Source organism: Brienomyrus brachyistius, chromosome 1 (assembly GCF_023856365.1).
Source record: "Brienomyrus brachyistius isolate T26 chromosome 1, BBRACH_0.4, whole genome shotgun sequence".
Lineage (NCBI taxonomy): Eukaryota > Metazoa > Chordata > Actinopteri > Osteoglossiformes > Mormyridae > Brienomyrus > Brienomyrus brachyistius.
In genome coordinates this window covers 28124972-28140524 of record NC_064533.1, presented here as the reverse complement: position 1 = coordinate 28140524, position 15553 = coordinate 28124972, and the positions used below count along the sequence as shown (strand labels likewise).

Here is a 15553-nt window from a genome sequence, read left to right as displayed (position 1 = left end):
TGTCGTATGCTCATAGTGTATAATTATATTAAACAGGGGAAACTCAAAAATAAAATACTAGTTAAAATACACTTGGTGCAAATGATCACAATGTTTCAGTACATGACTGCTGGAAATAGGTGTTTTATGTTTGTCATTGTTTTGCAAGAATTCGAAAGCTTCCCAAAGCCCTAAAGGAGTGGCAAGCATTTAATGACCTCAAGAAGAAAATCGATGACTTCAGTGAGACTTGTCCTCTACTGGACATGATGGCCAACAAGGTCAGTAACAAGGGCGATAATCTGCCAGAGTGAACTGCTAACCTTATTTAGATGAGCTACAATATAAAAATTACTGACATTTTGCACACTGTGCAGGCAATGTTACCCAGACACTGGCAGCGGCTCTCAGAAGTCACAGGACACAAATTTGAGGTGGAGTCAGAGAACTTCACCCTCAGGAACATCATGCAGGCTCCTCTCCTGAAGAATAAAGAGGACATTGAGGTATTGTGAGCTCTAGGCACTGTGTCCTGTTTCCTGAAGAGCCACTGCATGGCATATAAATATATAAATTACTGTCGCCCATTTTCACCATTTGTCGTATTCAAAAAAATATGTACTTGTAACTACTTATTGCACATCAGTGTTGTCTATCATTAGGCTAGTCATAACTCTCCTCTTTTGTTGAAATCAATTTTGGGTTTTATTCTGAAAATTGTGATTCACCAAAGCAACACGCTAGGAGTCTGTGATTAAACGATCACTGGGAATTCATTGACAAATATGAAATTTAGGCATTTGTATGAAATTTGCATCACATGTAGCTATTTACGTAACACATACTGTACAACATTCCTTGTACATAAGTACTGTATATTCCTAATGAATGAATAATGAATATCCATTTATCATTTATCCAGCCGTCATCCGTATACTTGCTTTTTATCATTTAATTTAATTGATTACGCTACACAGGTAGTTTAGTGTATTATTAATTTCCTTTATTCATTGTTATGGTTTGTGTGTTAGTTTTTCTCGATCATTTCTCAGATCAGTTTATGCATATAGCACAACACTGTGGTTTGGCTGCAAAAGACTCACTTAAACAATTAACTCATGTCTCCAAAGCTGAAAATTCTATCAAAGAATTAGTCAGTGCTACTAAAATGAAACATGCCCTCAGCATTGTTTTCACCACGAGACCCAAAATGCTTAGATATATTGCCAGAATGTCAGTGTAAGTACGCTCCGGAGCGCCAGAATTTTGAACGAGTCATTTCCCACTTCCTTAGATTAGCTTAGATTAGCTGTTTTGCAGATGTTAATTGTCATTTGTGAAATGTGCAATTGACAGAAACTGTAATTATATAATAATCTGTTGTGGGATTGTAATGTTGACTGTTGTTATGAGAAGGTTCCCAGAGGTTCTTGCTCGCTGGGTGCTGCTTTGTGAGTCATGCTGTTTAATGTCGGTGTATTGCTTCACCCTGGACAGGACATCTGCATCAGTGCTGTGAAGGAGCAAGATATTGAAGCCAAGCTGCGGGCCGTGGTGGCCGAGTGGAGCAGCCACCTGTTTGTCTTTGCCTCTTTCAAGAGTCGTGGGGAGCTGCTGCTGAAAGGTTCGGACACGGCGGAGAAGGTGTCCCTCATGGAGGACAGTCTGATGGTGCTGGCGTCGCTCATGAGCAACAGGTGGGCGACTTAATGCAGTTTGCCTTGTCTACACTAGGTGGCAGCAGAGGACAGTCTTTGGATATTATATCGCATACATGTACTAGTCCCATTGTCTATGTTCCAGTTTACTTGAATTTCAAGACAAATTTTAGATTTATGAACAGTTATGTATATGTCAGGGTTTAGCCTGCCCTGGGATCTTAGATTGTCACAGCCCTCATTAGATAACTGATAAATGGGTGGATGTTTGCTTGCTTGAAAAGGGTCACTTTTCATCATTAGGGGAGCATCAGTGTTTGCACTAGTTTATTTCTACAAAAATAGCTCAGATTTTGTAAAAATAATGATACAAAAAACAAGAAAAACAGGGTTATTTTAGTGTAATGAATCAGTACCATTTTACAATAAGACTGCTCTTATGAATGTGATTATGAATGGTTTATAATCAGATTATTCATTAGGTTGTAACACTTTGACTCATTAATGGACAGTTAAATTAACAGTTTTTTTTTATTATTATTCAGTTACTGCCAAGGGGTGGCATGGTGGTGCAGTGGTTAGCACTGTTGCCTCACACCTCTGGGACCCGGGTTCGAGTCTCCGCCTGGGTTACATGTGTGTGGAGTTTGCATGTTCTCCCCATGTCATCGTGGGGTTTCCTCCGGGTACTCCGGTTTCCCCCCACAGTCCAAAAACATGCTGAAGCTAATAGGAGTTACTAAATTGTCCATAGGAGTGCATGTGTGAGTGAATGGTGTGTGAGTGTGCCCTGCGGTGGGCTGGCCCCCCATCCTGGGTTGTTCCCTGCCTCGTGCCCATTGCTTCCGGGATAGGCTCCGGACCCCCCGCGACCCAGTACAATAAGCAGTTTGGAAAATGGATGGATGGATGGAGTTACTACCATTTTTAAGTGGAAATCGGAGCCTTATTGTAAAGGGGTACTAGGGAATCATCTGGCAGGATGAAGTTTCATATGGCAGCGATATTTATGCTGTTTTCTTACTGTAACTCTAGGTGTACATGAACATGTGAACGTATGTAAATGACATGCATTACATGTAGGGCTTGTATTATTTGCTGATGTGTTTTGTCTCAGTAGGCTGACCTGTTTGCTTATACGTTTTGCACTCAGGTAATTGATTACAAGGATAGATAGAACATATGCATACAACATAACACAGGCGGGTTAAACAACACTTTACAGCTGCAACATCTGGCTACCAGCTTAAACAAAGTGTCTTTGGGCTCCATCTGCAAGTGCTTCTGATGTCCATTGGATTAGATCATATTCTTATTAGATGCTAAATAGTGCTAAAATATCTTAAGATATTTTTCCCCACTGACCTCACCTGACTGGAATCCATGTCAGCATGCTTTTCTGTCGTTCCATGATGTTACTGTATTGTGATCTTCTGTGGTGATTGTCATATCTTCTTTAGGTACAACACCCCCTTCAAAGCCTCCATCCAGCAGTGGGTGCAGAAGCTGTCCAATACCACCGAGATCATCGAGAAGTGGCTGACCGTGCAGAACCTGTGGATCTACCTGGAGGCCGTCTTTGTGGGAGGAGATATTGCCAAGCAGCTACCTCAGGTTGAAGCCCAAATGAAGATGTCATTATGCTGTATATCTGATGATTAGCCCAGACCTGAAACCATTTTGGGTTTTGTCTGTATGGTACCAGGGGCAAGAGTGAAAATAATATGTAGATCTAGGAAATTACAGTACAGATGGTCCCCGACTTACTTCTGAGTTCCGTTCCATCACACAGGTCAAATCAAAATGGATGTATGTCAGAATAGGATAATCACACTGACATATTGGTGTGAGAATGAAACTGGAAGATGGGTGTGAGACTGGGATAGTCATACTGCCATACAGTACAGTTCTTTCCCACAGCAAATAGTATGGCGTGCAGTGTGCATTGGGTAAAATAGCACTGCTGGGCGTATGGCCCCCTGAGATTTATTTTTACAGCCATTCGTTTTTATGGGCTTGAATTTGTAGGAGGCAAAAAGGTTCCAGAACATTGACAAGTCATGGCAGAAGATCATGCAGCGGGCGCACGAGATGCCCAACATGGTGCAGTGCTGCGTGGGGGACGAGACCCTGGGCCAGCTGCTGCCCCACCTGCTGGAGCAGCTGGAGCTCTGCCAGAAATCGCTCACCGGCTACCTGGAGAAGAAGCGGCTGCTCTTTCCACGCTTCTTCTTCGTGTCGGACCCGGCCCTGCTGGAGATTCTCGGCCAGGCGTCCGACTCCCACACCATCCAGGTGAGACCCGCCATCCATGTGATGCTCTCAGAGTGCGAAGAACTTTCACATCCATATCAGACTCTCAATATATGCAAAACCATAAACCCAGACTTATGCAAGAAATATTCAAGATCCAAGACCAGTAGTGGAGGAGGTGGTGAAGCAGGGGACCTCAACCCCCCACCCCCTGGTGAATTACCCTTTTCATAACAGAGGCTCATGCAAACCCCCCCCCCCCCCCCCCCCACACACACACACACACACACACACTGTGATATCCCTGCCCTGCTATGTTTTGGATGCTATGGGGTATTACTTCTGAGAGTTTCGCTATACTTAGATTTATATTATGCAGTTGGTCATGGTACTTATTATACAGCTTTACTATTAATGCAAAATAGACTGTGTTATAAGCTTGCTTTTTCACTATTTGTGCTGACTATTGCTAACCAGAGGCATGGCTATCTGTGTCTTTTTAAATGTCCTTTTCATGCACAGCCCCATTTGCTGAGTCTTTTTGACAATGTCAGTCAAGTCAATTTTCATGAGAAGAATTATGACCAGATCCTTAGTTTCCAGTCCCAGGAAGGAGAGTCAGTGGATCTCGTCCAGCCGGTCCTGGCACAGGTACGCCCCTGAATAGGTAGCACTGTGGTATGCAGCCTTTTCCCCTGCTGTTGAAAACCTAATGGATTCCATTTTCAGAAATACGTAATGCTTTATCTCACTGTACCTGGAACACCACGGACAATGAATGGTTTCCAAAAGTTTTTGTAGTTTAAAATGTTACTCCTGAGAATCTCCAGCGTAACTATGTTTCACGATAAATAAATAAAGAATATTAGGGTGTAACATCCTTAAAGGTCCGCCTGGGTCACATGTGTGCGGAGTTTGCATGTTCTCCCCATGTCGTCGTGGGTACTCAAGTACCCTGGGTACTCCGGTTTCCCCCCACAGTCCAAAAACATGCTGAGGCTAATTGGAGTTACTAAATTGTCCATAGGAGTGCATGTGAGAGTGAATGGTGTGTGAGTGTGCCCTGCGGTGGGCTGGCCCCCCATCCTGGCTTGTTCCCTGCCTCGTGCTCATTGCTCCCGGGAAAGGCTCCGGACCCCCCACGACCCAGTAGGATAAGCGGTTTGGATAATGGATGGATGGACATCCTTAAAGGACTGTGATACTTAATGTCCACTATATGGATCTGTCTGTCTGCTGAGACTGAAATTTTACTTTCAAATGAAATTATATGCAAAAACTAAACTGTTTACAGAAAACAGAAGACTCGTCCTCAGCATAAGCTAACACTATATTTAGTATCTTTATGAAGGTGTACTTTTATAAGCTGCTCAAACACAATACAGAAAAACAATCGTTGTCATTTTTCAAAGTGTGGAATTGGACATGGGTACTTCAGTAGAGGTTGCTGGTCAGGAGGGAGCCGTGGTCTGTCTTGTTGTAGGGAAATGTGGAGTCTTGGCTTGGGCTCTTACTCGATGGTGTGAGGAAGACCATCCACAGCATCATCCGCCAGGCCCACCTGGCCATCAGTGACCCTGGGCTGAAGCTGGTGGAGTTCGAGTCTGTGTTCCCAGCACAGGTCGGCCTGCTTGGTATCCAGATGATCTGGACAAAGGACTCGGAGGAGGCCCTCAGTGTTGCCAAAGTGGACAAAAAGGTGAAACACCCCCCCCCCCCAAACCACTACAACCATAGCTGTAACTCATTGTTTTTTAGCATTGTCTTGGGGGCAATAAATGTACATTATTCATACCAAAATACTAATAATTAGGCTTGGCTTCCTTGCTGCAGAATACTAATTAGTGTTAAATTTCTCCACCCCAGGTAGCTGCTAAATAACTGCTAAACTGTTTTTGCTCAATCAGATATGAAAACACATTACGTCTATTTGAAATTGTTGACTTGGGAAACAAAGAACAAGTTTATAATGATTACATCAAATCCAGCCTAATCAAGAACTCAGAAGAAAAAAATAGCGTACAGCATAGACCCCAGACCCAGAATTGGCAACATTGTTTCAGTTATACATGTACATGTAGTTATTTCAAAACACTGAATTATCCTGGAGTATATCTCTAATATAATACTGCAAATTGAATTTGAAGTTCAGTTATAAATACATTTGTTATACTTACTCTATATAGATTTATAGTCCTTGATGGACTCACATTAAAGAAATGTTAGGTATGCATGATGTTCACTGTTCTAAAATTTCTGTTTAGATAGTAGGTCTGTTTAGATTGGTATCAATCTCAATATATATGTATATTTCTTTATCAAATCCAGATCATGCAGACCACCAATCAGAAGTTCTTAGATATCTTGAATGAGCTAATTGACATGACAACCAAGGACTTGACCAAGATAGAGCGAACAAAGTACGAAACACTGATCACCATCCATGTGCACCAGAAGGACATTTTTGACGACCTGGTGAGCTTGTCCACAGTCCCATATTACCACAAGAGTGCAAAAAAACTGTCAAAAACAATTGCTACACTAAAGCAGTGTCCTGTGTGGTTGGCAGTCTGTAACACATGGGACACACCCCCCTTCTTTCGCCAGGTACGCATGAACATCCGCTCCACCAGTGACTTTGAATGGCAGAAGCAGTCACGCTTCTACTTCATCGAGGACACGGATAGGTGTGTCATCCAAATCACAGACGTGGAGTTTGCTTACTGCAATGAGTATCTCGGCTGCACAGACCGCCTGGTCATCACTCCTCTGACTGACAGGTACCTTTACTCACTCATCAAAATCAAGTTTTCCCCTCATACCTCCATAACTATATTGATAACATGAGTCATTCATAAAAGTTTATAACACCTCAGTGCAGGCAATATGAAGCCAGGAACCTAGATTCCATATATCAGATAATGCAACAGGTAAGGTAGGTTGATGAAACCCATCCATCATTTGCACCACTTATCCTGTACAGCAGTTTCCCAGGTTGGCCCACAGGGAGCCACAGTCGAGCCGCGTTTTTGGTCCTTTCCAGCTCCCTATCAGACAGACCACGTTTTTGTTGGGAAGGAGCAAAAGCATGGACTGTCTGGGGGTCCCTGAGGGCCGAGTGGAGAAACACTGCTGTTTAGGGTCACAGTGAGCCTGCAGCTTGTCCCAGGAGGCACACATTGGTAGAGTTTGGGGGGGGGGGGGGGCTTTGTACCTTTGCATAAGCAATTTGTTGGTACCCTAGAGGTTATGTGTGCATCAGATCTATACATTAACACATTAGGTAAGCAAGACGCAGTCTTCTCCCCCCCCCCCCCTAAAAAAAGCAAACATCAAATTAGCTTATGGAGGCACAGGGAACAGGGCCGGGGACACCATCTCGGGGGGGGGACACACACTCAAACACACACAATCGCTAAGGGCAATTCACAGACATCGATTCACTTTGACCACTTGTTTTTGGGCTTTGGGAAGAACCCGGAATCCCCAGCAGGAAGTCAGACAAAGACGGGGAGAACAAGCAAGCTGCTCACACACCAGCGGCCCTGGAGGTGTGAGGCTGCAGTGTGAGCCGCTGAACCCACATGGTGTCCCGCCTGCTGAAAAGACATACATTCTCTTTCTACTGGTTTTAGAATGGATTTGAAATTGTATAGAATTACTCACCACCAGACCACTGATTGCCTCTTCACGGTATTACCAAAGATACTGCCTTTGAATACAGCAATCCTGACGATTTCTCATATTGATTTCTCATATTCTTCCGTCTTCCCAACCACTCTACCAGTACAGGGTCGCAGGAGGCCAGGAGCCTATCCCAGTAAGCACAATGCACAAGGCGGGATAACAACCTGATTTGTGCACCAGTCCATTAGAGAACATGCATTCGCACACCTGGTATTGACAGTTTAGAGATGCTGGTTTGGCTTACTGCATATTTACAGATTCTGGGAGAAAACCCGACTATGCAGAGGAAATCTGTGAAAATACAGACTATCGCTGACTTGCAGCTGGGGTCCATACTGAAAGTCAGGCCAGACATCGAAATGGACATATGTCAGAATAGGATAATCACACTGACTGTTACGTGTGAGACTGAGACTGGGATATGCGTGTGAGATTGGGATGGTCACGTTGCCATACAATATAGTACTTTCATGCAGCAACTATTGTACGGCCCTTAATGCGACTGTACAATAGCCGCCTGAAATTTATTTGCACATTCATTTATTTAATTTTAAGAAAATGAAGATAAAATTTGGTATACGTGAGTCATTGTAAATTGGGGACAGTCTGTACAGGATGAATGTGCTGATTCCTGTTGGGTTGATAGCAGTGAAAGGTGGTAGAGGATAAAAGTGCATCCCTCATGTTGAAGGGGAAGAAGGTGTAATGGTGCATGGCTCAGTGGGTCAGGATGATCTACGCGGGATCAGAAGGTTGCCGGCCCAAATCCTGGGGTTGGTGGAGTGATGTCACTGTTGGACCCTTGAGTAAGGCCCTTAATCCACAGCTACTCTTAGGACTGGCTGTCCCTGCTCTCTCACTGATATGTTGTTTCAGATAGAAGTGTTTGCTAAGTGATTGCAATTAAAAAGAGGGGAAAACTCGTGCTTTAATGCATAGTGCTCTTTGTAGTTTTAATTAAAAAAACCGTGTTCATCAGACAGATTTAGCTTTGCCCATTTAATGCAGGAAAATGGCAAACATTTATATGCCAGCCAAGTATTAAATTGTAAACATTCCAGATGGGTTTAAAAAGCGTCTCGGAAACTGGGACTATAAGTGAGCAGACCTGAAAAGCATAAACGGGAAGGTTGTGTGGATTTATGGTACGGCATGTCCTTTCACAGCACATCGATCTTCCTCCGACGCTGTACCTTCACACCTCAAGTATGAGGATAATAAAAAGGGTGATTGACAAAAGCTCTTCCTGCTCAAAAGAAGCGTCATTAGAGAAAACAGGTGCCGAGCAGCACAGCATGGGCAAAAAAAACATAAGCATTATCATTTTCCTCCTCTTGTCCTCGATTTACGGCTTTCTGAGTGCTTCTCCAAAGTAACGGCACGCTTTCTGTGTTGCCTGAATATGACTTTCCAATTATGTTGTTTGTGAAACTCTAAACCGGCGATTACAGGCACCTCTCGCTGAGTCGTTCTCCATCCATCTCCAGCTGAAGAACAGTTCACACTGAAGGAAAAATAAATAAATAAAACACAGAAGAGAACTTTGGGGGATGGGATCAAGTAGTCTTTGGGCTCAAAACGAAAAGGATTTTGTTAAAAAGGGTTTGTTGTATGAAAGCATGTTTATCTGTCCTGCTGCCATTTTGTTGACAGATCACCTGTGGCTGAACAGCAGAACCATTTTTATAAGCGTCCATACCTGCCAACACTCTCGTTTTTCCCATTTTTCCCACGTATTTCAATGTCCCATCACCCACCTGTTTCTCCCAGGAAACTCCCATAATTCCCATAGCCCTCAAACTGTATTATGAATAATCATCGTACATGGATTTGTAAGTTTTGTATGTTTGGCTGACACTACCCAAGTTGCCAGATTGTCTATGAAACACGATATACACACACAATTAACACACTACTTCCAATTTAAGACCATCTATCACCACAACCTGGCAACCCACAACCCAGTTCAAGAGGTGTGTTCTCAGTGCAGGCCAGTTGAATGCTGAATGAATTAGCTAACTTTACGACATGACATAAGTACAAATGAAAATGTAATTCTAATTATTTACTGTGTGTCTTTATCTTGGTGGCGGCACGGTGGCTAGCACTGTTTCCTCGCACCTCTGGAGCCTGGGATTGAGTCTCTGCCTTGGCTCTGTGTGTGTGGAGTTTGCATGTTCTCTCAGGGTTGTCATTGACAGTATTTCGTCAGGGTGCTCTGGCTTCCCCTCACAATCCGAAAACAAGCTGAAGGGAATAGGAGCTATGAAATTATGAATGGTGCGTGAGTGGGTCCTGTAATGGGCTGGCACTCCATCCTGGGTGGTTCCCTGCCTTACGCCTGCAGGTTCTGGGCCCCTGTGACCTTGAATAGGACAAGTGACTACTGAAAATAAAGGGATTCTTATCTATCCATTTACTTATCCAACTCTGCCAAAAAATAAATAAATAAAAAAGTCCTGCCTTTTGAAACTTAAACGTTAACACGTATGTCTTTGTCTACATCTAAACCTCAGAGGTTATTATAGTATTCACTAGGCAGCTCTTGTGTTACCATAACATGATCCTGCTAAGAAGTCTGGGACTTAAGCTGCTGTCCTCCTGTGTGCAGGTGCTACATCACCCTGTCCCAGGCCCTGGGTATGAGTATGGGCGGGGCTCCAGCTGGCCCTGCTGGTACTGGGAAGACGGAGACCACTAAGGACATGGGCCGCTGCCTGGGGAAGTACGTGGTGGTCTTCAACTGCTCCGACCAGATGGACTACAGGGGACTCGGTCGCATTTACAAAGGTGCCTTTACCAGTCGTATAAGTCGACTTCTGCGAAATGACTCCCTTTGCCATTTCCTTTCGGCAGAAAGAGATCAAAGCTTACTAAGTTTTAAAAAGGGAATTTTAAATAAGGAAGATATATTATGCCTATTGTACAGATCTGGTATCCAGTTAAGAAATGTGAAATGGCAGCTTTATTCCAAGAAAAAAACTGAAATGGTAATTGACAAGTTTTTTTCCCCGCATACAAAGTCTGTTTCAGAATATACACATCTGGGGCTTTGCTGATGAGGTGAGAGTACAGGCGTGAGCTCTGTCCCAAATTATAGGACTGAGTGCTATTCTGCGTTACGTTAATTTAGCAGACACTTTTATCCAAAGTGACATACAGCTGAGAAAGCTGGGTCAGCCAGTCCCTGGTGTGATTAGGGTTAAGGGTCCAACGGTGGCACCGCTCGATCAATAATGGGCTTCAAACCCGCAACCTTATCCCACGGACAGCATTCTGACCTGCTGAGACACAGCAGCCCCTCTTATTGTTTACTTTTAAATAGGACTGATTAAGTATTACCTACCCTTTTTAACCACCCCAGTGACTGAGTCATAATTGGATTGGTTCTAAAAATACGCTCGAAGTTGTTACTGGACTTTTTTTGATGTCATCCATCGTGTAGTGGAGATACAGTACAGACAGGGTTCAGCATCCAGCAGGGGTCATTACATCGCCAAAGTGCATGTAGTCGCATCAATTTAGCCTCAGTTTTTGGTCTGGTTGTTGCTCGATGAGCCTCTGAAGGCAGATCAAACAAATGATATTTCGCACAATGTAAGGAGGAACAGAGCTCAGAAAAATATTGGCTGTCTGGGAAAAAGAGAAAAATCATCTTCTGCTTTTTGATATGTGGCCTGAATGGAGACATAAAGAGGTCCGAAGGAGATTTGTGCCGTTAAAACTGAGAGGCAGAAGGAGGAAGATGGATAGTGTGAAAGTCCTTCCGTGTCATTTGGTGTACAATCCGTGATTCATGGGGCTGCACAAGGTACGACTGCCTATCCGCGTTAGATTTGGAGCGCCACATATAATGAGAATCGTATATAGAAGAAGAATGTCTCGTACCAGGCAACTGCCATAATGTTCTGTATGACGGATAGACTGGAGGGATACAGCACAACCGGGTGAATATTTATGAAGCATGATATGTGTCACCCGCAATGAGAGCAGCTAAAGTGGACTATTAAAAAGAAATCTGTTAAAATGTCCGTGGCATTCCTGATCACTTTATCATTTTTGCTGCTTGGAGGGCTTTGGCAATTTGAAGTCGTACGGTGCTTTCATAGTTCTCATTTACTTATCCAAGCAGAAATCAGAAAATATTGTAGGGAAACAAAGAAATTCAATGTAGTATCAACTCAAGTTACATGCAAACAATTCATTCCAGTTTCTAATGCATTCCCGATTTAAGTATGAAATCCCTGGCCTGTTATGGAAAGCTGCTCCATTATCTTCACAGAAACTGTGCCCCATCGTACCAAGACTATCAGGCACGCACCTCTAAGACTGAAGAGTCTGTGTGTACGCGGTCTCCAAGGGTTCATTTCGCTGCCCATTTCGGCCTATATCACGCAGAACTATGCTGCTCAGCTCATTAATGCCAGCCGACCTACAGGCTACCATCGTCCTGCATCGCGTTAGAAACCCTGCTTATTATAAAAGTATCAAGGTGGAATCAGCAGATAGCCGTCACTCTACTGAGAGCCAATCACAGTGACACGTTGTCCTGTATAATGACATTATACATACAGACAGATCCTTTGCTACAGCATAAGCCTCCTTTCTCCTGGTCAGCAGCTACATTACACGGCAGGCGCAGTCTGGCTCACGGAAGGGGGGGCTGGGGGGGGTAACTTTAGGAGCATCATTAAGAATGCAGTGAGGAATAATCACGAAAAAATTACCAATAAAAAAATTTAATGCAAACCGATAATACTTTATTAATAAAAGCTGGAAGTACATCTGGGCTTTTTTAAACAATGTGATTTTTTTTAGGTGAGTAAAAAATGATACCTGTTACTTCACGAGTGCTGTGGTTTGTTATCTACCAATCAGATTTTTAGACTGTACAGACTGTCCCTGGCTTATGACTGGATTCCGTTCTGGCAGACAGGTCATGTCGAAATGGACATATATTGGATAATTATAATGACTTTTAGGTGTGAGAATGAGACTGGGAGACAGATGCAGGTTGTCGTGGTAACACTGTCATACTGTGCAGTACAGCAAACACTAGGTGATACAGCACTGTCGGGTGTGTGGTCTCCTGAAGTTTATTTATTTTTGCATAAATTAACTTTCATTTTATACAAGAAATAATAAAATATTTTTTTTAATTTAGTTTTTTAGTTTGTTTAAGGACAATAAGCAACAGAAAGTGTAAGAAGGTAATAAAAAAAGAGAGTTATTAAAATGAAATTAAAAGTAACTTAATATTAAGTATTAAGTGACATACGTCGCATAGGCTGTAAGTCAGGAACAATCTGTATATTTAATGACACATCGGCAGCATCAACTGAGTCTCAACATGCATCAAACGTGCAAACAACTTTATCGTCACGTGAACAGGCTTTGGCAACTTAGACAAAAATGAAGATGCTGAAGTTTACGTGTGTTTCTCAAAAAGCAAAGGGGGAAGTGGTCACCCAGAATGAATGCATGGTGTAGACCCCGCTGTGACCTTGGCCCTGTCGCGACAGGCTTAGCGCAGGCTGGGGTGTGGGGCTGCTTCGACGAGTTCAATCGGATCGAGCTGCCTGTGCTGTCGGTGGCGGCCCAGCAGATCTACATAGTGCTCCAGGCCAAGAAGAACAAGAAGGCCACGTTCGTGTTCACGGACGGCGACGTTGTCGACATGGACAGCGAGTTTGGCATCTTCCTAACCATGGTGAGAAGAGAGCATGTTTAATACTCATCGCTTTCAGCGATCATTTCAAAAGCCACTCTTGTCAGTGCTCTGTGTTAGCCAATAAGCATCTAATCTATGTGAAAAGGCTAGCGTCCCTCAACTCGATTGATTTTATGTGTCGTCGTCTAGGTTTTCACTTTATTACGTATCGATTGTGTCTTCCTTTTGTCCTGTCATTCTTTTTTCCAGTCACACAGTTCACAAATCCATCCTCCCATCCCCTAATCATTCCTCCAGTGCAGCGGTGCCGATTGCTGAATTTCACATGAAATTCATACATATTTATCAGGCAGCTCATTACCTGCCAGGTGGTTCTTGTACACATCCCGCGGTCGTCTCCTTCCTTCCTGGAAGCTGTCAGCATGCATCTTTTTTGTGCTGTGTCATGCAGTCAGCTGACTCCTTAACCACGACTCTGTCTCCCTCCAGTGCCTCCTTACAGTCTAATCAGACTAACATTATATTCAGGAGGCTCAGACATTCACAAGTAAGGCCTGATTGAAGTATAACACTGGGCAGGCATTGAGGCTGGATTTTTGGGTCCCTGTACTTTTACAGACACGCTGCTTTTCAGCATTTTATTCTGAATTTCCGCAGTTTTGTGTTACCCCTCTGTTTCCCATATGCTCAATCAGTATGATTTAGCATCAGCAGTAATGATCGCAGAGACGCTCGGCGATGATGAATCTTCTCCCGAGCACTCTCCATGTCCACACATCTCCATCTGCTGGTCTTCTGACATTTTTTTTTTAACAACTGGCATATGTTGCTGCCAGTAGTGTTTCCCAGGTGCCCAGAGGCTGCATTGTTTTGGAGGTTTTATGAAAGAATGTCAGCTTCCCCTGTTAGTGTATTTAAACCCTCAAACCGTGATGCAGTTACAGGAGTCTGTTACTTCAAGCCATTTTTAAACATCTGTCTGTCTCACCTAATCTAATTTCATTAACAGCTAAAAGACAGCTCAATGCCGTATGTAAAACCAGATTCAAGCAGCTCTAAGCAATAAGCAATAATGATACAATAAATAATAATGCACTTACATTACAATACAATAATAAAGTTACATTTTTGTTATTTGTGTGATGTTTTTGTCCAAAGCAGCGTAAAATTGAGGATCAGACGGATAGAAATGATAAAAACCTTAATAAGAGGGACAAGAAAAATAGCTTCAGCCTCCCAAGGGCCTAACAGCGTAAACACTGTAACTGGACGGCACCAGCAGGATTTCTGCACTGGTTTTGCACTTTGTTAATATGAATATTCCCTTCACTCATATATATATATATATATATATATATATATATATATATATATCGATTAGAGCTGTCATGATTACTCGATTGACTCGATTCTTCAATTATTAAAAAGCATTGACTAAAATTTTCCTTCTAAATTATTTGGCAATAGTTGCAATTGTCTGTCAGTATTGCAGAGCATAACTTAAATATCATTGCAGCACGACTGCAATGGATCTTAAGCCTTTTAGGCTTGATGGACTCACCCAATAAAGCAAAGTTAGCCATAGACTTGTGCTACTTAGCCTCCTGGATTAGCTAGTATTCTTTAAATTATTTTGCTTCAGTTACTTTCTACTTCCTCAATGCTAAAACAGAAGTTAGCTCTGTCACATAGCTGTGCCATCTTGCATTAAATGGTACATACACTGCTCAACCAATAAAAGTCGGCATTTGATTTTTTCGTTAGACTGCCTTTTATCATTATGAGGTCAGATTACATGGTACATTACTCAGTTATTTATATAATCCATAGTGACATCTCTTATCATGATATCTCCGATGGTAAATCTTTTGTAAACATCTAACTGCATAGCTAAAATTGATAATTTGTGTTGATCTGTGGTTTGTATTTTCGAGGTTGACGGTTATCCTTCTCTCGGTAGAACCCGGGCTATGCAGGCCGCCAGGAGCTTCCAGAAAACCTGAAGATTCAGTTCCGTACGGTAGCCATGATGGTTCCGGACCGAGCTATCATCATGAGGGTGAAACTCGCCAGTGCCGGCTTTCGGGAGAACCAGGTCCTCAGCAGGAAGTTCTATACACTTTACAAGCTATGCGAAGAGCAACTCTCGAAGCAGGTAACTCTACCCTGCGGTGTAACATCCAAAAGGGGTACCGACAGAAACAATGTTTACCACCATTCACACCTTTCATTTGGTCTCCAAAGTATATGGGTCCCCCTGATGGCCACAAACAGTCACTACACTAGATGGAATTGAGTTTTTGAA

The 15553-nt window shown here is 43.0% G+C and overlaps 1 protein-coding gene across 1 annotated transcript in view; it reads left to right on the top strand.

Moving 5' to 3' along the window:
• The window catches only part of dnah5l (dynein, axonemal, heavy chain 5 like), a 108853-nt gene that overhangs the window by 23432 nt on the left and 69868 nt on the right, over positions 1–15553 (top strand). The window contains exons 34-45 of the mRNA XM_049025218.1: positions 149–260; positions 357–485; positions 1477–1676; positions 3098–3251; positions 3666–3932; positions 4413–4541; positions 5374–5589; positions 6219–6365; positions 6498–6670; positions 10189–10367; positions 13100–13287; positions 15209–15403. Coding sequence (XP_048881175.1) covers positions 149–260; positions 357–485; positions 1477–1676; positions 3098–3251; positions 3666–3932; positions 4413–4541; positions 5374–5589; positions 6219–6365; positions 6498–6670; positions 10189–10367; positions 13100–13287; positions 15209–15403 — 2089 coding nt within the window. The remainder of the gene's footprint in view (positions 1–148; positions 261–356; positions 486–1476; positions 1677–3097; positions 3252–3665; positions 3933–4412; positions 4542–5373; positions 5590–6218; positions 6366–6497; positions 6671–10188; positions 10368–13099; positions 13288–15208; positions 15404–15553) is intronic.